Source organism: Emys orbicularis, chromosome 12 (assembly GCF_028017835.1).
Source record: "Emys orbicularis isolate rEmyOrb1 chromosome 12, rEmyOrb1.hap1, whole genome shotgun sequence".
In the NCBI taxonomy this organism is placed as follows: domain Eukaryota; kingdom Metazoa; phylum Chordata; order Testudines; family Emydidae; genus Emys; species Emys orbicularis.
Window position 1 is genome coordinate 44416930 of NC_088694.1, and position 27623 is coordinate 44444552.

Below are 27623 nucleotides of genomic sequence, written 5' to 3' on the forward strand. Positions count from 1 at the left end.
CTAGGAGTAAGATAATATAGAAGAAACTTATATTTGCTGACATATGAAGAGAAATATAAACTTTGATCTATCTATCTATCTATCTATCTATCTATCTATCTATCTATCTATCTATCTATCTATCTATCTATCTATCTATCTATCTATCTATCTATCTAACTAACTAACTAAAAATCCCAACCTCAGCTATTTATTTTTTCACCCATTGCTATGGTATCTGGGTACCTTCTGTGATGCTTTTCTGAATTGTTTTTAGCAGATCATCGGAAATATGTGGCCATATTCCATCCCTGCCTTTTCACTTTTCTCAACGCTGTTTTTATCTCCTTATTCCTGAGGCTGTAGATAATAGGGTTTAGTACCGGTGGTACAACAGCATAGAGCACAGGCACCAACATGTCTTGAGTGGAAGGGGACCTAGAGTTTGGCTTCATGTACATGAAGAATCCAGTGCCAATGAACAAGGAGACTACAATCAGGTGGGGCAGGCACGTGGAGAAGGCTTTATACCTGCCCCCTGCAGAGGGGATTCTCACTACAGTTTTGAAAATGTGAACATAGGACAGAAAGATAAAGGTGAAGCAGATAAAGCCATAGCAGAGGGCTAAGACAATGTTGTGGACCTTGTTGGGCTGCGTGTCAGAGCAAGAGAGCTGCAGGAGGGGTGGGATGTCACAGAAGAACTGGTGGACAAAGTTGGGCCCACAGAAGGGTAAGCTGAATGAGTTACCCACATGCAACACTGAATACAGCACTCCACTGAGCCAGGACCCGGCAGCCATCTGGACACATGCTCTGCTGTTCATTACTGTCCTGTACCTTAGAGGGCTGCAGATGGCCAGGTAGCGGTCATATGCCATGACCGTCAGCAAGGCCAACTCTGCTGTCCCAAACATGATGAAGAAAAACAACTGCAGGAAGCAGCTGTGGAAAGAAATGGAGTGGTGCTGCATGATGGCATTCACCATGGATTTGGGGACAGTGGCAGAGATGTAGCAGAGGTCTAAGAATGACATGTTCTTGAGGAAGAAGTACATGGGGCTGTGGAGGTGATGGTCGAAGGTCACGAGGACAATGATGAGGAAATTCCCCATGAGGGCGGCCACATAAACAAACAGAAACACAAGAAAGTGCAAGATCTGCAGCTCGCGGATGTCAGAAAATCCCAGGAGACGGAATTCAGTTACAGAGGTTTGGTTGGTCATGTCCTACCTGGCGAGAATGGGAAAGACAAGGAAGAGGCATCAGAAAAATGCAGTTAGAATGAAGGGAGCTGAAACAAACATATTTTTCCTAATGCATGTCCCCTACAACCTTTTGTATTCAGAGGGAGGTTGTGACACTGCTGTCTGTTATACATAGGGAAGTTAAATAAAAAAACATAAAATACTCTTGCTGGAAGGCGGCAATATAACACTACTTCATTTCTGAGAATAACACACAAGAACCTAAAACCAGAGAGAGACAACGCAGGCTGCTTCCTAAGGCAGAGAAGCACAACTCACCCCATTTTACCCTAGTCTGGCTCTATGTAAGCTGAATGCCAAAGACCACATGCTTCCCTACAGATTCCCCTAGCCTGCTATCAGGAGCAGGAAACCCTCACAAACTTAGAATGATAGCTTGTCCTGTCAATACACCACACTGGCCATTCGTAACTCATCCTCTGAGTACCCAGAAGACATCATCATTATCCAACCATATTAATCTGTGTTCTGCCACCTTTTATTGTAACTTTCAGGTTCTATACAGGTTCTTCCTAGACCTGGTCAGAAAATGTTTCCTCTTTCCGCCATGAAAAATTTTAATTGCAAAAACGTACATTTAAAAAAAAAATCAGTGGAAACTTGTGACATTTCATCCAACAAATTCCCAAAACATTTTGATTTTTGAAAGTGAAATGCTTTTTCTGACACCCTCCCCTCCCAATTCAAATATTTTCAGTTCTTGCCTGAAATTGTTCAGTTTTCGCTTTAAAATTTTTGGGGGGACAGCTAACAGTTTCCACAAAAAGTTTTGCTAGGTAGAAAATTTTCTGCTAAAAGAAGAAAATTGACAGAATTTCTGATCAAGTGTAATTCTTGGAGATCTCAAAAGAAGAATAACTCATGATGGTCAACTGAGATTCAAGCTCACAGCTCAGGTTTAGAAGCTTAGTGTCCTAACTGCTGAGCTACCGTATCACAAAAAATACTCTTGGTCTGATTTTCAAAAAAGATCAGCACCTGACCACTCCTGGTTAGACACACAAAGAATGAAACCAGATCATCAAATGAATTTACCATTCTCAGGAGGAGATGCTGGCTGCTCTGCTCTTTGAAAAGTCTGGTCACTTCATTTAGGCACCTATAATGGGAGCTGAGATCCTCTGAAAATCCAGCTTCCCTGCAGGAAGATCGGTAGGGAAGGTCGAGAATTTCCCACCACAACTTTTGTTCTGATGGAAAACTGGATTTTTGAATAAATATTTATTTTATTTTTATTTGTTTATTTATTATAAATTTATTGTGCCATGTGACTGCTTTCCGGGGGGGGGGGGGGGAGGGATTTATTGACCAATTGATTTTTTTGAACAAACCATTTTGAAGTTTTGTTTTTTTCATTAAAAAGTCAAAATTTGCCAATAACCCCTGGGATGAATGGACTCTGTATTTCCCTTCTACTTTTGAAAACTTCAGCATCAGCCCAAGTTTCCATTATATTTATGAGTTCTACTGATCACTGAAGCAAAGTGCTGAGGCAAAAGCCAGGTCACAATGAGCTATTCACATGAGCAAGAAAACCCTGGAATCTGGTACAGGAAGAAAAAAATCTTAGCAAGTATAATTCATTGTAAATGATGGCATTTTTAAACGAGATTTCATTCTCTTTTTCTCTCTCTAAACAACACATCTATCTATCTATCTATCTATCTATCTATCTATCTATCTATCTATCTATCTATCTATCTATCCTAGACCTACACAGATCTCTGTGATTAGTTATCACTTTAATTAAGTAACCCTGCATCCAGGAATATCAACAAGAACCACTTCAATCCATGTTAATATTCAATGACAGTTGGGCTCCAATACCCCTTTGAAAGCCCCCCAGCACCCTTAATGAATATGAAACCATACCATGAAACCATACTGTGGCTGCGAAGATCCCAGGGTGTCTGTCCTGCTTTGCAACCCATGAATTATTATAAAGTAGGTAAAAAATATGATGTCCCTGAACAGATTCACATGCATCTTCATTTGCTTTTGACAAAGGAGTCACGTCAATGAGTGATGCAGAGGTGAGAAGAGTGATAAATTGTCTTTGCTCCAATGCAAGGTCCTATATTAATGCCTCATTACAGTCCTTTGGGATGTAGGTCCCAAAGATCTGGAACGAATATTTCTGTTCAGTTGTTTTCTTTGTTGTTAACACTCAGCATAAGAGGGTGGATTGTCTGGCCTTTCCTTGGAGGCCGCATGGGGGAGAGAGAGAGCAAAAACAATAATTCCTGTCCTCTACACAATATTAGGGAGAGAGAACACAATGTGAATCTCCTTCCTATGAATGGCTCAATTCAATCCGAGCCTTTTACATCTGTGCCAAGTGGATGTGAAACTCTATTGCACTAGAAGGGTAGCCTCTGACACCCACTTTGCACTCAATTGTGCACAAATATAAGCAATTGCCCAAGATGCCAGGCAATAAAATATTAAGCGCAAGATGTGATGGGCAGGGTGCTATATGTGACACATTGGAAAGCGGGAGTGAGTTGGCTTGATTTTGCTCACCCAATATGGTGTAAATCAGGAGTAACTCCATTAAAGTCAAGTCATTCATGCCCAAGAGGATCAGGTGAATAAACTGTAGGGAAGCTTCAATGAATAGGCCTAAGACTGATCCCTCAATCGTGTAGACCAGTGGTTCTGAACCAGGGGTCTGGGGCCCCCTGGGACACCTCAAACAGGTTTCAGGGGGTCCACCAAGCAGGGCCAGTGTTAGATTCACTGGGTCCCAGGGCAGAAAGCTGAAGCCCCGTTATATGGTGCTGAAGCCTGGGGCCTTGAGCTACTTAGCTTCTTGGGTTCCCCTGTGGCATGGGGACCCAGGCAATTGCCCTGCTTGTGACCCGATAACTCCAGTCCTGGCTTCTATAAGCAGAAAACCAGTTGTTGTGGCACAGGTGGGCCGTGGAGTTTTTATAGTATGTTTGGGAGGGCCTCAGAAAGAAAAAGGTTGAGAACCCCTGGTCTACAGCAGTGATTCTCAGCCAGGGTTTGGGGTTCCCTGGGGGGCTGCAGGCAGGTTCCAGAGGGTCTGCCAAGCATGGTCGATTTTAGACTCACTAAGGCCTAGGGCAGAAAGCCAAAGCCCTGTTGCGCCGGACTGCAGCCCGGGGCCCCGAGTACCATCACCCGGGGCTGAAGCCAAAGTCTGAGCAACTTAGCTTTGCGGTGCCCCCTGTGGCGTGGGGCCCTAGGCAGTTGCCCTCCTTGCTACCCCCTAAAGCCAGCCCTGGCTTTTATATATAGAAAAACAGTTGTGGCACAGGTGGGCCGTGGAGTTTTTATAGCATGTTGGGTCGGGGCCTCAGAAAGAGAAAGGCTGAGAACCCCTGATGTAGACCATTAGTATCTCTACTGGAGTTGGCAAGTATCAAAGGGGGTAAGCCCAGTGTGAACGAGATCACAGTCAGACTCTGACTGACCAACATTTCCACGTTAATTTTAGGGAGATTTGCAGAGTCCTCACTTCAAGCCCCTCGAGATGGGGGAGGATTGTGGGGAACGCTGGTCACTGACACCATCATGAGGGGGTTGGTCACTGGCTCCTGGGGGAAGCTGCAGGCCCGACAAGGGATCCCTGTACCCCTGATTCTGAAGGCAAGACCCATTGGGGAAGCATGACTGCTGAGTGCCTTGGGGAGGGGGATCCCTTGGCTTGTCTATCCCCCCGTGGGAAAGGAGCATCCTGCTTCCCATTCCCCACCATCCCCCGTCTTGTCTGTGCTGTCTTCACCTCCTCTTTCCATCCACCTTCTCCGAGGTCACTGAAAGTGACGGGCACCATGGCCAATGGAAAGCCCCCAAGCACTGGTTCTAATCCTATCCAGCGGTGGCCTATTATTGTCCAGTCACATTCTGGGAGTAATGACATTATGCAATGGGGAGTGGGGAGGTTCCTGGTTGCAAAGGGGAGTGGCCCTGACATGCTGGGTGACCCAGCCAGCCTGAGCAGGCTGCAAGGGCCAGATTCACAGAGGGATGTAGGCATTGCAAAGGCGGCTTCTCACCTAAGCTAGCCATGGGGAGATGCCAGGGAGAGGGGCATGCACAAAGCTCTGCCCCTCTTGGGGAATTTGGCACCTAAGTCCAAGCTGCAGGGAGGTGCCTCCCTCTGCTTGGGATTCCCAACTGTGATCCCTTTCTGGGAGTCAATGGAGGAAGCTGGGGGGTAGAGGGGAGAGATACCTAACCCCCAGAGTGATGCATGAGCCAGGGGACAACAAGCGTTCATCCCCTAACTCAGCTGCAGAGCCAGTGCAGTAAGTCTGCCCAGAGTTTGCCTACCGGATCCGGACACATAGGCATGTCACACAGAATGATGAAGCAGGAGTACTTCCCTTGTAGCTCTTAGCCACATGGTCAGCGCATTAACCTGGGGTATGGGAGACAGAAGGGGGGATGTTCATCTAGGGTCTCCTACTCCCCAGGTGATACACTTAGTGCTGGGCTAATGTTTGTGAGGGAGCTCCTCCTTCCCCCGCTAACACGGCCTAAGCTCCTAACTGCAGGAGAGGGGTCACAGCTGGGAATCCCCAGCAGTGGGACGCACCTCCCTGTAGCCTGTGCTTAGGTGCCTACCTCTGAGAGTGGGACAGGGCTTAGCACACTGCATCTCCCATTGGCCGCCTTAGCCGAGGAGCTGCCAAGCACATTGGCTTTTATGGATCCCATTCTGAGGCGCTATCATTCCCCATTCATTGAGCACCAAACGCAGGCTTTTTGAACCCCGGTGATTTTCTAGGTACCATCCACTTAGCTGTGGGGACCACTCAGCATTGCAAGGTTACATTTCTTCGTGAGTCCAGCCCCAGGTGCCTCAAGTGGCAGCTGGCACCTCAGGTCTCTTGTGAAACTAACATGTTTGATTCCTCAAGATACTGACCACTGTAGCCTGACACAACAATGCACTGAAGTACGTCTAACTGACTGTAAGCAAATGATGAACAAACCCTTTCCAGTCAGTACCTTTAGCTGTTAGAAAACCAAAGTGGTCAGAAATCTTTGACCAAAAAAATATTCTCAACAAAACAAACTGTTTCACTGACATCAATTTTATTTTATTTTATTTTATTTTTTTGTGGGAAAATATCATTTTCAATTAAATGTTTTTAATTTTACATTGGGAACATTTTAAACAGCCGTTTCCGTTTTGAATTATTATTTCAACTTTATTTTTTGTACTACCAGTTACGTGCTAAGGTGCCTTACATGGGCTTCTTTTTCTTATTTCAATGTAATCTTATGTTAAACAGGTAAAAAACGCCTAAAATACCAATCTTTTGAAATGTCAGAAATCAGAACATTACTAAATAAATCTTTCAATCAGGAATATGGACATTGTCCATGATATCACTGTTGGGTTTTACTTGGAAGAGAGGATCATTGACCCAATTCCTCCACCCAGAGTTCCTGACTCAGCTTCCTCAGAGATACCTGCTTAACCCCTCTGACTACTAGTCCCCTCATCTGCTCAGCCCCACTCCTTTGACCTGGTCCCAGGCCCATGGAAGAGTCCACCCACCCCTGATTCCTTCCACCTACCCCCATCTCCAAGCAAAAGACTATTTCCCCTGCTTCTGCCCATTGGCAAACCCTGGTTATCACTTCCTTCCTCTCTCACACTCCTCCTTCCTCTGCCTAGCCCAGTCCCCCTGTTCTGAACAGTGCCCAGGGTGGCCTCTGCCCAGGACTGCTGAGCACACAGTTGAACTGGGGAATTCACTGTCACAAGGTATCACTGAGACAAAGAGCTCAGCGGGTGAGACATTGGCATGGATTATGAGAACCTCCATGGTTATGTTAGGTAGAGTATGAAATAAACCCTCCATGGTTCCAGTCTCCACCCAGCCTATAGGTCACTGGGAAACTCCCTGACATGAAGGTCAGTGCAGAATTGTGCACGGGAGAGGGGATGCTCCCTGCCTTTCCCTCTACAGCAGCTGGGGCTGGTCCCACCAGGAGTCATTGCTCTGAGCAGGGCTGTTCCCAGGAGCAAGAGGAAAGAGGCACATTTAGTCCCATAAATCTCTGCCAACTCTCAGGGCTGGGTTCAGACACTCCAGGGCCATGCATGGGGCTCTGCCCCTTTGACCCTGGCCCACATGGAATGACAGCAGTGGTCCCCCCAGTCCTCACTTGCCCACCAGACAGTATCTGCTTGGGTGAGGGGGTGGGGACAGTTGTGCTCTTCCCGCCTCCTGCACACAGAGCCCCATGCTGGCGGTGGGGTTGGAGGGGTTCTCGAGAGCAGTGGGGATGGGAGATGAACACTCATGGAAAAGCCTGGGGCAGTTCCATTCTGTCAGAGCCATTGTCTCAGGCTCTCTGCAGACTCAGGCAAATGATCCTGCACTGGCTGCACTTAGAGCAGCTCCCCAGCAACAACTCCAGCTGTTCTGGGTGGTGCAGTATTTGGTACTGTGCCAAGTGAGACCGCGGGCAGTAGACTCTGGTGATTCCTACATTCCTGTGGGAAAAAGGCAAATTCTGTTTTGAAAAAAACAACAACAAATATTTCACCATGATCTATGAAAATTAATTAAGGGCTTGAACCAAACTGAATAGTGGAGTGGGCCCTAAATAAATGATTCCTTATGTAGTATTCATCCATTCTCAGTGCTTATCCCTCCGGTTACAAGCTGGGAAACTGGGGCACGGAAAGTAACTTAGAGGCATAGCCAGGTTTAGATCGCAAGAGCACCAGGTGTTTTGACCTTGTTTCTCCAGCCCTGCTGCCTGGTTATACTTATATCACTGTAGGCTGGAGTGTTCCAGGCAGGCCAAGGCACGTCAGCATCCCAAGTTTGCATACCTTAGGCCTGGTCTACACTACGAGTTTAGGTCGACTTTAGCCGCGTTAAATCGAATTAAGCCTGGACACGTTCACACAACGAAGCCCTTTCTTTCGACTTAAAGGGCCCTTTAAACCGGTTTCTTTACACCACCTCTGGCTATGTCTACACTACAAAATTAGGTCGAATTTATAGAAGCCGGTTTTATAGAAACCGGTTGTATGCAGCCGATTGTGTGTGTCCCCACATAAAATGCTCTAAGTGCATGAAGTCGGCGGACCGCGTCCACAGTACCGAGGCTAGAGTCGGCTTCCGGCGCATTGCACTATGGGTACCTATCCCACAGTTCCCGCAGTCTCCGGCACCCATTGGAATTATGGGTTGAGATCGCAATGCCCGAATGATGCAAAACAGTGCCGCGGGGGGTTCTGGGTACATTGCGTCAGGCCCCTCCCCCTCCGTCACAGCAACGGCAGACAATAGATTCGCGCCTTTTTACCTGGGTTACCTGTGCAGACAACATACCACGGCAAGCATGGAGCCCGCTCAGCTCAGCTCACCGTCACCATATGTCATCCGGGTGCCGGCAGACGTGGGACTGCATTGCTACATAGCAGCAGCAGCTAACTGCCTTTTGGCGGTAGACGGTGCAGCATGACTGGTAGCCTTCATCGGCGATCGGGATGCTGGTAGCTGTGGGGCTGGCAGCCGTAGGGCTGCATTGCACCAGTCCCTTGCCTTTTGGCAGTAGATGGTTTATTACAACTGGTAACCGTCCTCGTCGGACAATCATGGATATCAGTCATAGTATGTTATTTTCTGCCAAGTATTGTCTGCTAAGCACCCAGAAGAGGCCGAGGGCGATCTGGGTGCTGGCAGACATGTGGCTGGCACACGTGGGGCTACATTGCTACACAGCAGCAACCCCTTGCCTTTAACCGTCCTCGTCGGACAATGATGGCTATCAGTCGTAGTATACTATTTTCTGCCAAGTATTGTCTGCTAAGCACCCAGAAGAGGCCGAGGGCGATCTGGGTGCTGGCAGACATGTGGCTGGCACACGTGGGGCTACATTGCTACACAGCAGCAACCCCTTGCCTTTTGGCAATAAATAGTATATTATGATTGGTATCCGTCATCATCATACTGGTAAGCTCCCAGTATTTGCTGCCAAGCACCCAGAAAATGCCGAGGGCTATCAGTCATGCTGCACTGTCGTCTTAAGATGTAAAAAATAGATTTGTTCTGTATTCATTTCCTTCCCCCCTCACAGCTGCACCCCCTAGAATGGCGGAGCTGCATGCCATTCTAGGGGGTGCAGCCACCACTACCCCAAGCGTGTGCTATGAGTCCCTCACTGGAGAAAGACACAGGGAAGCGGGTTCGGGGGACGAGGAAGATGAGGATGGAGATAACGTCGATAGCTCACAGCAGCAAGGAAGCGGAGAAACCGGTTTCCCCAACAGCCAGGATATGTTTATCACCCTGGACCTGGAACCAGTAACCCCTGACCTCACCCAGGACCCTGTGGGCACACAGGGGACCTCTGGTGAGTGTACCTTTGTAAATATTACACATGGTTTAAAAGCAAGCGTGTTTAATGATTAATGATTAATTTGCCCTGGCAATCGCGGCCAGTACAGCTACTGGAAAAGTCTGTTAACGTGTATGGGGATGGAACGGAAATCCTCCAGGGACATCTCCAGAAAGCTCTCCTTCATGTACTCCCAAAGCCTTTGCAAAAGGTTTCTGGGGAGGGCTGCCTTATCCCGTCCGCCATGGTAGGACACTTTACCACGCCAGGCCAGTAGCACGTAGTCTGGAATCATTGCATAACAAAGCATGGCAGCGTATGGTCCCGGTGTTTGCTGGCATGCAGACAACATCCATTCCTTATCGCTCTTTGTTATCCTCAGGAGAGTGATATCATTCACGGTCACCTGGTTGAAATGGGGCGATTTTATTAAGGGGACATTCAGAGGTGCCCCTTCCTGCTCTGCTGAACAGAAATATTCCCCGCTGTTAACCACGCGGTGGGGGGGAGGGGTGAAGTGACCATCCCAGAGAATTGGGTGTGTGGGGGAGGGGAGTTAGTTGGGTTTGTGCTGCATGTTAACCCTGAAACCGCAGCCCCTCCTTTTACATTGCAAACCCATTTTAAATAGCCAACCCAACGGGTGCTTGGTATGGTTAATGAGAGCAGTATTGTTTTAAACCATCCCCACTTGTTAACAAGGTTAAAAAAGCCAAAAGACTGTGTCTTACCATGGCTGCCTGCAAGCTGAAATCTGTGGCCTGGCACTGCGTGAGTGATCTCTCACACCAAACCTGCAGGCTCTCAATATAAGAGGAAAAATGCGACCTTGTAACGAAAGCACATGTGCTGTGTGATGTGAACAGCAAAATCTAACGTGAAAGAGTGTACCCATTGTTCTCTAAAATGTATCTTTTTTAACCACCTCTCCCTTCTCTTCCACCAGCTGCAAATGTTTCTCCTTCACAGAGGCTAGTGAATATTCGAAAACGGAAGCGAAGGACGCGTGATGAAATGTTTACAGAACTACAGACTGCCTCCCACGCTGACAGAGCACAGCAGAATGCGTGGAGGCAGTCAATTACTGATTTTAGAAAAGCCCAATATGAGCGAGAGGAGAGGTGGCGTGCTGAATCGCGGGCTGAAGAGCAGAGGTTGCGTGCTGAATCGCGGGATGAAGAGGAGAAGTGGCGTCAGCTTGTAAACAGAAAGCAAGAGTCGATGCTCCGGCTGCTGGAGCATCAAACTGATATGCTCCTGCGTATGGTTGAGCTGGAGGAAAGGCAGCAGGAGCAGAGACCGCCGCTACAGCCCCTCTGTAACCAACAGCCCTCCTCCCCAAGTCCCATTGCCTCCTCACCCAGACGCCCAAGAACACGGTGGGGGGGGCCTCCGGCCACCCAGTCACTCCACCCTAGATGATTTCCAGAGCAATAAGTTTTAAAGTTTTAAAGTGCAGTGTGTCCTTTTCCTTCCCTCCTCCCCCACCCATCCTGGGCTACCTTTGCAATTATCCCCCTAGTTGTGTGCTGAATTAATAAAGAATGCATGAATGTGAAGTAACAATGACTTTATTGCCTCTGCAAGTGGTGCTTGAAGGGGGGAGGGTAGGGGAGGGTGGGGTGTTTGGTTTACAGGGAAGTAGAGTTAACCGGGTGGGTGGGGGGCGGAGATTTCATCAAGGAGAAACAAACAGAAGTTTCATACCGTAGCCTCGCCAGTCACAAAACTAGTTTTCAAATCTTCTCTGATGCGCACCGCGCCCTGCTGTGCTGCTCTAACCGACCTGGTGTCTGGCTGCGCGTAATCAGTGGCCAGGCGATTTGCCTCTACCTCCCACCCCGCCATAAATGTCTCCCCCTTACTCTCACAGATATTGTGGAGCGCACAGCAAGCAGCAATAACAATGGGGATATTCTTTTCGCTAAGGTCTGAGCAAGTCAGTAAGCTGCACCAGCGCGCTTTTAAACGCCCAAATGCACATTCCACCACCATTCGGCACTTGCTCAGCCTGTAGTTGAACAGGTCCTGACTCCTGTCCAGGCTGCCTGTGTACGGCTTCATGAGCCATGGCATTAAGGGGTAGGCTGGGTCCCCAAGGATCACGATAGGCATTTCAACATCCCCAACGGTTATTTTCTGGTCCGGGAAGAAAGTCCCTTCTTCCAGCTTTCGAAACAGAACAGAGTGCCTGAAGACGCGAGCATCATGTACCCTTCCCGGCCAGCCCACGTTGATGTCGGTGAAACGTCCCTTGTGATCCACCAGGGCTTGCAGCAGCATTGAAAAGTACCCCTTGCGGTTTATGTACTCGGTGGCTTGGTGCGCCGGTGCAAGATAGGGATATGGGTTCCGTCTATCGCCCCACCACAGTTTGGGAATCCCATTGCAGCAAAGCCATCCACTATGTCCTGCACGTTTCCCAGAGTCACTACCCTTGATATCACCAGGTCTCTCATTGCCCTGGCAACTTGGATCACAGCACCCCCACAGTAGATTTGCCCACTCCAAATTGATTCCCGACTGACCGGTAGCTGTCTGGCGTTGCAAGCTTCCACAGGGCTATCGCCACTCGCTTCTCAACTGTGAGGGCTGCTCTCATCCTGGTATTCTGGCGCTTCAGGGCAGGGGAAAGCAAGTCACAAAGTTCCATTAAAGTGCCCTTACGCATGCGAAAGTTTCACAGCCACTGGGCATCGTCCCAGACCTGCAACACGATGCGGTCCCACCAGTCTGTGCTTGTTTCCCGGGCCCAGAATCGGCGTTCCACGGCATGAACCTGCCCCAGTAACACCATGATTTCCACATTGCTGGGGCCTGTGCCTTGTGAGAGGTCTAGGTCCATGTCCATTTCCTCATCACTCTCGTCGCCGCGCTGCAATCGCCTCCTCCTCGGCTGGTCCCGGTTTTGCTTTGGCATGTCCTGGCTCTGCATATACTCCAGGACAATGTGCGTGGTGTTCATAGTGCTCATAATTGCCGCGGTGATGTGAGCGGGCTCCATGATCCCAGTGCTAGCTATGGTGTCTGGTCTAAAAAAAGGCGCGAAACTAGTATCTGAAAGACCAGGGGAAGGAGGGAGGGAGGGAGGGAGGGGCGAGTGACGACATGGCGTACAGGTACAGGGAATTAAAATCAAGAAAGGTGGCTGTGCATCAGGGAGAAATACAAACAACTGTCACACAGAATGCCCCCCCCCCCGAGATTGAACTCCTAAGCCTGGGTTTAGCGGGCCGTTGATTTGACAGAGGGAGGGGGGAAGGAAATGAATACAGAACAAATCTATTTTTTACATCTTAAGACGACAGTGCAGCATGACTGATAGCCCTCGGCATTTTCTGGGTGCTTGGCAGCAAATACTGGGAGCTTACCAGTATGATGATGATGGATACCAATCATAATATACTATTTATTGCCAAAAGGCAAGGGGTTGCTGCTGTGTAGCAATGTAGCCCCACGTGTGCCAGCCACATGTCTGCCAGCACCCAGATCACCCTCGGCCTCTTCTGGGTGCTTAGCAGACAATACTTGGCAGAAAATAGTATACTACGACTGATAGCCATCATTGTCCGACGAGGACGGTTAAAGGCAAGGGGTTGCTGCTGTGTAGCAATGTAGCCCCACGTGTGCCAGCCACATGTCTGCCAGCACCCAGATCGCCCTCGGCCTCTTCTGGGTGCTTAGCAGACAATACTTGGCAGGAAAATAATATACTATGACTGATATCCATGATTGTCCGACGAAGACGGTTACCAGTCGTAATAAACCATCTACTGCCAAAAGGCAAGGGACTGGTGCAATGCAGCCCTACGGCTGCCAGCCCCACAGCTACCAGCATCCCGATCGCCGATGAAGGCTACCAGTCATGCTGCACCGTCTACCGCCAAAAGGCAGTTAGCTGCTGCTGCTATGTAGCAATGCAGTCCCACGTCTGCCGGCACCCGGATGACATATGGTGACAGTGAGCTGAGCTGAGCGGGCTCCATGCTTGCTGTGGTATGTTGTCTGCACAGGTAACCCAGGTAAAAAGGCGCGAATCTATTGTCTGCCATTGCTGTGACGGAGGGGGAGGGGCCTGACGCAATGTACCCAGAACCCCCCGAGGCACTGTTTTGCATCATTCGGGCATTGCGATCTCAACCCATAATTCCAATGGGCGCCGGAGACTGCGGGAACTGTGGGATAGGTACCCATAGTGCAATGCGCCGGAAGTCGACGCTAGCCTCGGTACTGTGGACGCGGTCCGCCGACTTCATGCACTTAGAGCATTTTATGTGGGGACACACACAATCGGCTGCATACAACCGGTTTCTATAAAACCGGCTTCTATAAATTCGACCTAATTTTGTAGTGTAGACATAGCCTTAGTCACCTTTGCAAATCCCAGACTTAGTATTTCTGGAAAGAAAGAAAGAAAAGCCTGGGAAATTAACATGTTAGACACAATGTCAGCTTTATACAGGAGTTTATGCACTTAAACATGGAGATGGTATCTATGTGGAATTCACAAAAGCACCTGAACAAATTAGGGTCTTAACTCCCATTGAATTTAGGAGCTTTTGTTAATCCCACTAGTCTCCTGTTTCCATCTTTAGTTGCCTAAATATCTTTGTAACTCTGCCTCATGGATAAAACAGAAGCTGGTCTGGTATCAGGGAATCCTGGGGCAGATCCTAGGGCCTGTGCTAGGTAGGGGTCAGAATAGAGGGGCATAGAGGTGCCTTTTGCCTTAATCATCTATGAATTGATGCACTTTTGCCTCTGGGCCGCTGCTTCTGAGCTGTGCAGGGCTCCAGGGAGTGAATCTAGGAAGCCCTTAGGAAACAGAAATGTATAAATTGTCTTCTACAGCATGAGTCTCCTAATGTCACTGACGATCAGACTCAGCTACACACGGCTCATCTGCAGAGAGCAACAGTTCTGAGTCTAGTTCTGTCAGGTCAGTCTCAGAGTGTGCAGGTGAAAGGATTCTTTGAAATCTGTCCCTCTGACATGTAGATAATACAGTGGTAGGGACACTGAGATAGATAGATAGATAGATAGATAGATAGATAGATAGATAGATAGATAGATAGATAGATAGATAGATAGATAGCACAATCTTGGAGCTGGAGGATCAAACACAAAGCAAGTTGGAGTAAAATCTGCAATGAACAGCACAGTAAGTTACTGTTTCAATTAAATATATTAGGGAATTAATGTACTGACAAATTTAAAAAAATATAACTGGAACTCTTTAAAGTTTTTATTATCAATTTAATCAAATATCTAGAGTCAGACAGAAAAAAAATAAAACAGGTAGAAAAGTTTGATTTTGCAGCAGATACCCCCAAATTGAATTTTTTTTCAGAATCTGGCTACAAAAAACTAAACCTGTGTCACTAAAAACTACTGAAAACTGAAATTTTAAGTTGAAAAAAAATAGAGGATTGGGTTCAGTTTTTCAACAAAATATAACCCCCTGCCCACTCCCCCCCAGGATATCAGCTACTTTCCCTGAGAATAGCTATTTGGTTGAGAAACCAATGTTCACATGATAAAACATTCAGATGGATAATTTCTGACTCTCTTAATTGGAAACCATGCTTTAAACAGGAGTGGGAAACACTAATATTTTGAAGTAATACTGTAATTGCAAACCTAGTTATCCTACTGCTGCTGTGTTTATTTCTATTTCAAAGGAATAGATGCAGGAAAGTAAAAATTGAGTAACGAGCACAGCTGATAGCCCACAGAATGTGTTTTCTATGCACCTCTTGGGTCTTCAGGTCCAGTCCACAGCTTTCACTGGCAACCCCATTATATCCCCATCATAAATTTATCAAGCTCCATCTTAAAGCTAGTTAGGTTGTTCCCCCCTACTGCTCTTATGGGGGATGCTGCTCCAGAACTTCACTTCTCTGATGGCTACAAACCTTCTTGTGATTTCAAGCCTGAATTTACTCATGACCAGTTTATCTCCATTTTGTGTTGTGCCAATATGGTCCTGTAGCATCTTCTTCTTCCCTGGTGCTTATCCACTGTAAGTCTCTCTGGAGTCCATTGTATTAAATGCAAAATGTATGCATTATTGTGCGCGGGGATTGTATGTAACTTCTCGAGGGGAGAGATTGGATGTGAGCACAGAAAAATGCCTTGGTGGATTTTGAAGGACTTACTCCTACCAGAGTCCTTGGATGGAGTGGCAGGATGATGTCTTATAAGTTTATTATCATGTGTGTAGGTTATTTTATTTTTAATACAGCTTCTCTGTAATTCTTTTACCTTAAGAATAAATGTTCTTGCTTGAAAATGGCTCTGTGGTCTATACCTGTGGGCATTTACACTGTTTATAGTCTCTGTAGAAAAAACAAAGAGTGGATGTAAACTTGTTTTGACACTCTGGTTTGCTGGGAATAACACAGTGTAAGCAGGAGGCTGTGCAGCTCAGAAAACCCCCGATCAGGAGGGAGTGGAGATGTTAGTCTCTGCCTGAGAGAGGTGAGAACCGAGCAGCCTATAGCTACAGTGGGTGTCCTTTTTGGAACATTACGGGGAAATAAAGGAGGAGAAGAGGGTCAAGTCATGTCCATGGGACCCCAGAGGAAGGAGATAAGGGTGTGGCTGGTTTGGAGCTAGCAGGGAAACAGTTATGGGTATGATGCCTGTAGCCTGAGTTAATATGGACACTAAAGAAGCTTATGCATGGTAAAGAGTGCTGAGAAATCCATGATACCCGGAAAAGGGTGGGAAAAGCCCAAATGGGTATGAAGCAATCACTGCAGGCATCAACAGGGGAATTGACCTATATTGTTGTCATGAAGCTGTATTTGGTATGGTCACCAGAATTGCTCATTGACTGACTGAATGTATGAAGTTCAAATGGAGAAGTAGTAACAGCAGATGGTCTGTCTAGGAGTGGGGAGCCAGAAAATCCCTGGGGTACCTGTTGCATACCCTTGCCCTGTTCTTTCTGGAAAGGGGAAAAATGTGATGAATTGGGAGTTCTATCTGAATACTCCTGATTTGTGGAGTGATCAGCAGTCAATGATCATCTAAATCCAAGTAAAACACCTTGAGACAATGAATCATAGAATCATAGAACAACAGGGTTGGAAGGGATCTCAGAAGGTCATCTAGTCCAAACCCCTGCTCAAAGCAAGATCAATCCCCAACTAAATCATCCCAGCTAGGGCTTTGTCAAGAGTGACCTTAAAAACCTCTAAGGAAGGAGATTCCACCACCTCCCTAGGTAACCCATTCCAGTGCTTCACCACCCTCCCAATGAAAATGTTTTTCCTAATATCCAGCCTAAACCTTCCCCACTGCAACCTGAGACCATTACTCCTTGTTCTGTCATCTGCTACCACTGAGAACAGTCTAGATCCATCCTCTTTGGAACCCCCTTTCAGGTAGTTGAAAGCAGCTATCAATTCCCCCTTCATTCTTCTCTTCTGCAGATTAGATGATCCCAGTTCTGTCAGCCTCGTCTCATAAATCATGTGCTCCAGCCCCCTAATCATTTTAGTTGCCCTCCGCTGGACTCTTTCCAATTTTTCTACATCCTTCTTGTAATGTGGGGCCCAAAACTGGACACAGTACTCCAGATGAGGCCTGACCAATGCCGAATAGAGTGGAACAATCAAGTCCCACGATCTGCTGGCAATGCCCCTACTTATACAGCCCAAAATTCCGTTAGCCTTCCTGGCAAAAAGGGCACACTCTTGATTCATATCCAGCTTCTCATCCACTGTAACCCCTAGGTCCTTTTCTGCAGAACTGCTACTTAAACCGCTCGGCTCCTAGTTTGTAGCAGTGCATGGGATTCTTCCATCCTAAGTGCAGGACTCTGCACTTGTCCTTTTTGAACCTCATCAGATTTCTTTTGGCCCAATCCTCTAATTTGTCTAGGTCCCTCTGTATCCATCCCCTTTCCTCCAGTGTATCTACCACTCCTCCCAGTTTAGTGTAATCTGCAAACTTGCTAAGGGTGCAATCCATGCCATTTCCAGATCATTAATGAAGATATTGAACAAAACCAGCCCCAGGACAGACCCTTGGGGCACTCCGCTTGATACCGGCTGCCAACTAGACATGGAGCCATTAATCACTACCTGTCAAGCCCAATGATCTAGCCAGCTTTCTATCCACCTTATAGTCCATTCATCCAGCCCATACTTCTTTAACTTGCTGGCAAGAATACTGTGGGAGACTGTATCAAAAGCTTTGCTAAAGTCAAGGAATAACACATCCACTGCTTTCCCCTCAACCACAGACCCAATTATCTCCTCATAGAAGACAACTGGGTTAGTCAGGCATGACTTTCCCTTGGTGAATCCATGCTGACTGTTCCTGATCACTTTCCTCTCCTCTAAGTGCTTCAGAATTGATTCCTTGTGGACCTGCTCCATGATTTTTGGGAATGAGGTGAGGCTGACTGGCCTGTAGTTCCCCGGATCCTCCTTCTTCCCTTTTTTAAAAATGGGCACTACATTAGCCTTTTTCCAGTCATCCGGGACCTCCCCTGATCCGCATGAGTTTTCAAAGATAATGGCCAATGGCTCTGCAATCACATCTGCCGGATGCAGCACATCTGGCCCCATGGACTTGTGCTCATCCAGTTTTTCTAAATAGTCCTGAACCACTTTTTTCTCCACAGAGGGCTGGTCACCTCCTCCCCATGCTGTGCTGCCCAGTGCAGCAGTCTGGGAGCTGACTTTGTTTGTGAAGACATAGGCAAAAAAGCATTGAGTATATTAGCTTTTCCACACCCTCTGTCACTTGGTTGCCTTCCCCACACTTTTCCTTGACCTGCTAACATACCTGAATAAATCCTTCTTGTTACTCTTAACATCCCTTGCTAGCTGCAACTCCAAGTGTGATTTGGCCTTCCTGATTTCACTCCTGCATGCCTGAGCAATATTTTTATTCTCCTCCCTAGTCATTTGTCAGTGGGTTTGCTCTAGCTGGGAGAAGGCATGTCCTCCTCCTGTCTTAAGTCAGGGGGCTTTGAGAGCAGTGGAAAATTACCAAAAAGCAGAACAAAAGCAGCAGGTGACCCCAGCAGGAGTCTCTAAATAGACTGACAGGGGACAACTGGGGGAGAGAGCCATCTTGCACTGGAGTAAGATGAGGGAGGGTAGGGCAGGAGCAGGGTAAGCAGTGGATGGTGGATCCTGCCTGCCCCGCAGAACACAGAGGAACCCCAAGGGAAGGGTGAGTTGATGAGGAACAGTGAGTTTAGGATGTTTATGGCTTTGTGTGATTTGTACTCCCCTGAGCTTTATATGCTTAAATACAAAGAGTATAAAGTTGACAGATTGAAACAAGTTTGTGTGTGTGTGTGATTGCTTCAAAAACTACTGCACACCCTTGAGGGAGTGAAACCAGAAGCTTCACACATTTGGGATGGAGTTGTGGGAGAGAGGCAAGTTTGAGTACTGGGGAGTCTGGAGGGTAGGGATAGGATACAGAGGGACCTAGACAAATTAGAGGATTGGGCCAAAAGAAATCTGATGAGGTTCAACAAGGACAAGTGGCAGGGCCGGCTTTGGCTTTTTTGCCTCCCCAAGCAAAAAAAAAATCAGTGTGGCAAAATAGGGAAAAAAAAAAACTTGTGGCACGGCCGGAGTGGCAAAGGAGGGGAAAAAAAGAAACCTGGGTGGCGGCCGGAGCCAGGGTGCAGGGGGAGTCCCTGCACAGCAGATGTTCCCTGGCTAGCAGGGGGAGGGGGAAGAAGCGGGGGGAGAGAGAGAGGAGGGGCAGCCAGGACTTAAGCGGGGCGCTCGCCTCGCAGCCCTGACCGCCCCGCTGCCTGCTGGGAGGGCTCCACGCCGCTCTGGTTGGCGGGGAGGGAAGGATGTGGGCTGCCCTGCTGGGCTTGCTACAGACCTGGCACCGGCTGGGGCAGATGAAACACGCAGCCCGCTCCCAGCAACGCGCTCCCCTCCTCTGCACCGCCAACCCCTACAGGGTGGCTGGATCAGCAAACAAAAAACAAAACAAAACAAAAAAAGCGGCCATGCTGCCCTAGGATTGGGTGGAATTCCGCCCCGTAGAATCTGCAGCCCCAAGCACGAGCTTGCTCGGCTACTGCCTGGAGCTGGCCCTGCTGGCTGGGATGATTTAGTTGGGGATTGGTCCTGCTTTGAGCAGTGGGTTGGACTAGATGACCTCCTGAGATCCCTTCCAACCCTGATATTCTATGATTCTATGACTCCCTTCAGGCTCCAGAAGCTTAACACAACCCATGGGATACAGAACACAGAGGCTTGTATTGCCCTCACAGTTATTCCAGTGGGTGTCCAGGAAGAGGGGCTTGCGCTGATCTCTGACACCCCTGATATATTCATGGAGAGTGATCATTTCCCCTCTCAGACCACACTTTGTGTAACTCATTTAGTTTCCTCTCATGAAATGGCTCTCTGTTGTCTCAATAGGATAACCATCATTCTGAGGATCGATGGGTTTGGGTTGTAATTAGTTCCATATTTACACTGCAATTTGTGAAGCCACTTCTTGGACCAGATTGTCTAAAGGTGAAAATGGATGCCACTCCATTGACTGTAAGGGATCTATCGCAATTTATACTGGTGTGATCTTCTTCTTCTCATGTGCTTGTCACAAACAAGTTGTTTTTCCCCAGAACTGTGCACAAGCGATAGTTCCTTCCATCACTACAGTGAGGTTCTCCTAGCCTCTGTTTGTCAGAGGGTGGAGATGGACGGCAGGAGAGAGATCACTTGATCATTACCTGTTAGGTTCACTCCCTCTGGGGCACCTGGTATTGGCCACTGTCGGTAGACAGGATACTAGGCTGGATGGACCTTTGGTCTGACCCAGTACGGCCATTCTTATTTTCTTATGTTCCTCTGTACAGGTCTCTCCAAGGAGTCAGCAAACAAGCAGGTACTCCATGTATTCGTGTCATTAGAGCTACTCTAATGATTGGTGTGATAATGTGCCTGATGACTAGAGTGGTTGTCAGAGGTGAGGAAGCAGGAGTGCTTTAGCCTCACCATTGTCCTTGTCCTTCTCTCCCCAGGCAGCACATGATGAATTGAGTAGGAAAATGTCCAATCACACCACCGTGACTGAGTTCCTTCTCTTGGGATTCTCTGAGGTTCGGGAGCTGCAGATTTTACACTTTGTGGTGTTTCTAGGGATTTACCTGATGGCCCTGACAGGGAATCTCCTTGTTATCACAGTAGTATCCCTTGACCGCCACCTTCACACCCCCTTGTACTTCTTCCTGATGAATTTGTCCATCCTAGACATCGGATCCATCTCTGTCACTGTCCCCAAGTCCATGGCCAATTCCCTATTGAACACTAGATCTATTTCTTATGCTGGATGTGTCACCCAAGTCTTTCTCTTCTTCTTCTTCACTTCGGCAGACTTTGCCCTACTCACTGTCATGGCGTATGACTGATATGTGGCCATCTGCAAACCACTGCACTATGAGACTGTAATGAACAGGGGAGGTTGTGTCCAAATGGCAGCCAGTGCCTGGATCAGTGGTCTTCTCAATTCTGCTTTGCACACTGGGAACACATTTGCAATATCATTCTGTAGAGGTAACATTGTGGATCAGTTCTTCTGTGAAATCCCCCAACTCCTCAAGCTCGCCTGCTCTCACTCATATCTCAGTGAAGTTGGGATTATTGTCTTTAATGCACTTTTAGGATTAAGCCTTTTTGTTTTAATAGTAGTGTCTTATGCTCAGATTTTCACTACAGTGCTGAGAATCCCTTCTGAGCAGGGCCGGCATAAAGCATTCTCCACATGCTTTCCTCACCTCATTGTGGTCTCCTTGTTACTTTGCACTGGGACCTTTGCCTACCTGAAACCCTCCTCCAGTTCTCCATCAGGTCTGGATCTTGTGGTGGGTGTTCTCTATGCTGTGGTGCCTTCCATGATGAACCCGATCATCTACAGCATGAGGAATAATGAGATCAAAGCTGCCCTGAAGAAACTGACTGAGGGGAGGTTATTCATGAAAAATAAAATGTCCACCTGTCTCTCATGACCATGTTTTAAGTCTGTTTCCTAATTAATCAAATCAATGTGTGAAAATGTTGTGTCCATGAGATCATGGTGCGTAATCTGTTTACGCAAAATGCTGCTTTTACAGTGGTAAAAAAACCCAATAAAATAAACAAACAAACAAAAAAACAAACTAACACCACTGAAGTTAATCAGTTTCTTTAGGATGGAAAGGCTTTCTGGAAGAACAAGATTTTGACATGTGTCCTAAAGACAAAGCACTTTACACAACACACTATCAACCTGTGGAACTCTTTGCCAGAGGATGTTGTGAAGGCCAAGACTATAACAGGGTTCAAAAAAGAACTAGACAAATTCATGGAGGATAGGTTCATCAATGGCCATCAGCCAGGATGGGCAGGAATGGTGTCCCTAGCCTCTGTTTGCCAGAAGCTGGGAATGAGATACAGGTGTTGGATCACTTGATGATTACCTGTTCTGTTCATTGCCCCTGGGGCACCTGGCATTGGCCACTGTAGGAAAACAGGAAACTGGGCTAGATGGACCTTTGGTCTGACCCAGTATGGCCATTTTTATGTTCTTATGTTCTTATATTTAGGATTCCACAAGTGTAAATAAAATCAAAATCTATCTGTGTGTTTTTTAGAGTTTTATACTGCAATCCATCGTCACTCTACCTGAGCACTTTCCAGACAAAATCAATAGCACGAGCAAGTCCCTAGTGGACTTTATGGACCATCTGGTTCTTCTCCTTTTGGGGGTTAAAAAGCTCTTTTTGGGGATGGAGATTTTGGGCATTTTATAGTTTGGCTTATCTAATTGTGTTTGTTTTAGCAATTGATTGATTGATTGGTCTCATTGTTCCAGACGTTTAGTTTTCTGGGGGTAGATATACTTGGGGAATAGGAATGATTAGTTACATGCAGTAGTCAATGTCTTGTTATTTCCTAGTCTACCCATATGTCATCTCCTTAATGGGGTTTTCTGAGGGAGAAGAAGGTTTGTTCCCCACAATAACACAGATTATTATGTGAATGCATCTATGATTTTATTGTGTTATTGATGGTTAATAAGGGTGCCTGGAGCCTTGAATATGCATCCTTTTATTATTTTGTACCTAAAGACATGCATCAAAACCATGGCATTTTTTCCTAGGATGGAAAGGCTTTCTGGAGGAGCAGGGTTTTGACATGTGTCCTAAAGACAAGCTGATTTGGGAAAAAGAGGTCAAAATGTTATCCTATTTTTGTCCCCGGGATTTAACCTCTCCTTTTGATGGGATCCAGGTTTGGTAAATGGTTAATACACACAAGGATCCAAATATGGCTAAAGGCACCCTGGAGAAGATGAGTGGAAGTTTTGTTAGTGTTTGACTTCCAGCTCAGCTTGACCTATGCAGAGTCGCTCCATTGACATCCATGCTTAATGCTGATGAGTTTCTGCCCAAAGGCTTCAGGATAAACTCAGTAGTGACATAATCACGGGGGTAAGGTATTTGTGAGGGGTGATTTCATTATAACCTTTGTGTAAATGGAGAAGTGCCATCACATACACTTACCTGGCATTCAATGTAGATGTAGTCAAATGCAGACAGAATACCATGATTAGATAGACAGAGATTATGTCTTCATGGCAAAGAAAAACCCGGATCTCAGAGTCCAGGTTTACAGATTTGGGCTTGCACTAGGGTGTTGGTGTTTGAGCACATTTCAAGTGAGTGGGAAAATATTGTACAGCTGCTACCTGGGCTTCTATGCATTCCAAATGAAAAATGTAAGACTTTAGTCCCGTGCTGAATGATCTGGCTGATTTGGGTGATGGAAGGAACAACAGGGCACATGACAATAATATTTGTGTATTAAGGATGGGATATTCTAAGAGATCTAATGGAGTTATGTACATAAATCCCCTTGGGTAGTTGATTGGAGTTGGGCACATAATTTCCTTAAGCTGTTCTGAAAATCCTAGTCATAGTTCACATCCTGGTGCAGGAGTACACTGTATTGTTCCAGATTCTGCCACAAATCCCCTTGCTCCCTTTCCTAATGCCTCTCATTGGAAATCTTTGGATTTCTTCCTGCGATAAATTTGGCCCATTCTGTTGATCTGGTTTCTACTCTCTCCTCTGCTAGAATTCTTTGAGGGGTGGGGTCAACAAACATATGAACAACGGTTATCCAGTGTACCTGGCCTTTCAGAAAACCTTTGACAATGTCCCTCATCAAAGGCTCCTATTCAAAATAAGCAGTCATAGCATAAGAGAGAAAGTCCTCTCATGAATCAGTAATTGATTAAAAGACTGAAAACAAAGGGTAGGAATAAATGGTCAGTTCTAAGAATGGAAAGAGGTAAATAGTGGTGTCCCCCAGCGATCTGTATTGAGACCAGTGCTGTTCAACTTACTCATAAATGATCTGGAAAAAATGGATAAACAATGAGGTGGCAAAATTTGAAGATGATACAAAATTACTCAAGATAGTTAAGTTCAAAGCAGATTGTGAAAAGTTACAAAGGGATCTCACAAAACTGGGTGACTGGGCAACAAAATGGCAAATGAAATAAAATGTCAATAAATGCAAAGTAATGCACATTGGACATAAACCCAAATATACATACAAAATGATGGGGTTTAAATTAGGTGTTACCACTCAAGAAAGAGACCTTAGAGTTATTGTGAATAGTTCTCTGAAAACATCTCAATGTGCAGATGCAGCCAAAAAATCCAAAGAATATTTTAGGAACCATTAGGAAAGGGATAGATAATAAGACAGAAAATATCATAAAGACACTATATAAATCCATGGTATGCCCACACCTTGAAAACTGTGTGCAGTTCTGTCACCCCATCTCAAAAAAGATGTAGAAGAATTGGAAAACATACAGAGAAGGGCAACAAAAATGATTAAGGGAATAGAACAGCTTCTATATGCGGATAGATTAAAAAGACTGGGACTTTTCATCTTGGAAAATAGATGACTAAATGGGATATGATAGAGGTCTATAAAATTGTGACAGGTGTGGAGAAAGTGAATAAGGAAGTGTTATTTACCCCTTAACATAACACAAGAACCAGTGGTCTCCCAATGAAATTAATAGACAGCACATTTAAAACAAAAAAGGAAGTACTTCTTCACACAACGCTCAGTCAATTTGTGGAATTAGTTGCAGGGGATGTTGTGAAGTCCTAAAATATAAAAAAGAATCAGATAAGTTCATGGAGGATAGATCCATCAATGACTATTAGCTAAGATGGTCAGGGATACAACTCAATGGTTTGGGTGTCCCTAAGCCTCTGACTGCCAGTGGATGGAACTGGATGACAGGGGATGGATCAATCAATAATTTCCCTGTTCTGTTCATTCCCTTTGAAGTACCTGACATCGGCCACTGTCAGAAGACAGGATACTGGACTAGATTGACCATTGGTTTGACCCCGTAAGGTCGTTTATATATTTTCATGTTATGTAAAACTTACAATTTTCTTAACTTAACATTGCATGAATATGTAATGGCTGGGAACTATTTCTTGTTCAATATGAATAATCATATTGGTACAAATTATTTTCAATTTAGCAAAATTAAAATGAATTAAACATTGATGCATTGCATACCATTTGTGCAAAGTAGCTATTTAGTCCATGAAACAGAGGGGGATGAGAGGGTGGCACACAGGGAGCTGGTGGGGGGAAAGGAGGAAAGCAAGGAGCCCCTGATGTGTGCAAGGGGCTCAGCTGACAGAAGCTATGAAATGTGAGACCCCACCTATTATATTGAGTATTATTTTTACTGATGTATCTAGAAGAGAAGAGCACATTTATGAAAAAAAATGGGGAAAGTATCTAAAAGCAGATATCACTTGGAAGACTGGACAACATCTAGAGGAAGCTAAAAACATATCTATATTTGCAACTATTCAGGAAAAGTATTATAAAATACTTCATCAATGCTAAGTCAGTCCACTTAAGCTCAGGAAAATGTATAAGAAAGGGAAACATAATGGCTAGAAAAGGTGTGGAGGCATATATGCTGGGATTGCATTAAGATAATAGTACAGAAATTAGACAATATTTTTGACAAATTAAACAGATTTCTCAAGAATACTAAAGGTAGGCCACCTATAGAACCCAGAATTATTGTCCAAAGTTGGTTACTCACTGAGGGAAGGGCACACTGGTAACACAATTACTTCTGGTAACAAGATATTTGATAGTTCATGTTTGGAGAAGGATAGATCCACCAACATTAATGGCAAAGGGAAATAAAGTATGGGAAAACCTTCTAATGGAGAAAAAGGGAAAGATCCATTAATTCATTTAGTTGGGATTGGTCCTGCTTGAGCAGGGGGTTGGACTAAATGACCTCCTGAGGTCCCTTCCAACCCTGATATTCTATGATTCTATGATTCTATGAATTGGGGTCAAGTAGAGTATGTATTGAATCATTTCCATGTTTGGAATTTGAACACAATGAGTACAAACTTCATGCTAAGAGGTTGACCAACATGATTTTTTTAAATGTCAAAAATAGGGATTAAAGATATGTATTATAAAAACTCTGATGGAAAGTTCATTTAGGACAATAATAACATAATTGGGGGGGAAAAGATAATTCAAGATACATTCTGTCTTTATAGTTTCTTCCCCGAGGACAGAATTCTGCTCATCAGTCTCCTAATGGCCTTTTTCATCTCAGCGTTTCTCAGCGTCTAGATCATTGGGTTCAGCATTGGGGTGATTACAGTGTAAATGATTGAAGCCAACTTGTCCATGGGCAATTTCCGGAAGGGCCGAGCATAGATGAAGATGCAGGGTATGAACTGTAAACACACAACTGTGATCTGGGATCCACAGGTAGACAGAGCTTTGCGCTTCCCATCTGTAACATGTTTCTTTATCTTGACAAAGATGATGGTGTACGAAATGAGCAGGATGATGAACATTACTATGACAAGCATCCCACCATTGGAAACCATCAGCAGCTCGACCAAGTAGGTGTCCGTGCAGGCCAGTTTGATGACTTGTGGGACATCACAGTAGAAATTGTCCAGGATATTTGGACCACAGAAAGGCAACTGGAGGATCAATCCAATCTGAACAGCAGAGTGAGCCAATCCACCCAACCATGCCCCTGCCACCAGCCCCATGCACACAACACGGTTCATGATAGTCAAGTACCGCAGTGGTTTATAGATGGCTATGTACCGATCAGCAGCCATCACCACAAGGACAACAACCATAGCACCGGCGATGAAGTGGAATAAGAACATTTGGAGGATACACTCATTGAACGAGATGGTTCTGTGCTGGGAGAGGAGACCGAACAGCAATTTTGGAGCATTGACTGATGAGTCACTGACATCTAGGAAAGCCAAGTTGGCCAGCAAGAAGTACATGGGGGTGTGGAGCCGGTGGCTGGTGATCACAGTGGTGATGATGGTGAAGTTTCCCAACCAGGTTGTCAGGTAGACTATGAAGAAGATGACGAAGAGGCATCGCTGCAGGTCAGGATTCTGGGTGAGGCCCAAGAGGACAAATTCTGTCACTGTGGAGCTGAGGTTCTGCTGTTCCATTTACTAGCTTCAAAACATGTCTAGAGAGGGAACTGTAATAATTAGTATGAAGAAGTTCTTACTATTCCCTCCTTGAATTAGTAGTATTAAATCAATATTAATGCCTTTTAACAGACATTTGTTTAATAATTATCTTAGTTTACTAAATTCAGTCATCCTCAGTGCAGGGCATCCCTGCTACAGCAGACCCTATGAACTACACCAGTTGTCATCCTGAGTTTTGGGATCATTGGGCATGAAAAGGAGCAGCCTACCCACAAAATCACGCCTTTGGCTAGCCACTTTCTCTATTCATTTCCCTGCAGCCCTCATGTTGCACACATCCACGGGGTCTAGAGGGTCATGGTTGGGAATAACGTGAGTTGCAGGGAGTGCTCTTAGGCAGAGCTTCTGAGAGTCCAGTGGTTCTCAGTGTGGGGGTCATAAGAAATTGTCATGTGTTCATGACAACCGGAATGCCCTTCCCATATTCATATGTG

General features: G+C 46.0%; 2 protein-coding genes across 2 annotated transcripts; both read right to left on the reverse strand.

Moving 5' to 3' along the window:
• Nucleotides 1-260: 260 nt before the first annotated feature.
• On the reverse strand, nucleotides 261-1205 carry LOC135886276 (olfactory receptor 14A16-like). The gene has a single exon (XM_065414097.1). It carries the CDS (start codon nucleotides 1203-1205, stop codon nucleotides 261-263), a length of 945 nt encoding a protein of 314 aa, XP_065270169.1.
• A 25075-nt stretch (nucleotides 1206-26280) lies between these two features.
• Nucleotides 26281-27144, reverse strand: LOC135886487 (olfactory receptor 4D9-like). Its single transcript, XM_065414215.1, has one exon. The coding sequence runs from the start codon at nucleotides 27142-27144 to the stop codon at nucleotides 26281-26283; it is 864 nt and encodes a 287-aa protein (XP_065270287.1).
• Between the last annotated feature and the right edge of the window lie 479 nt (nucleotides 27145-27623).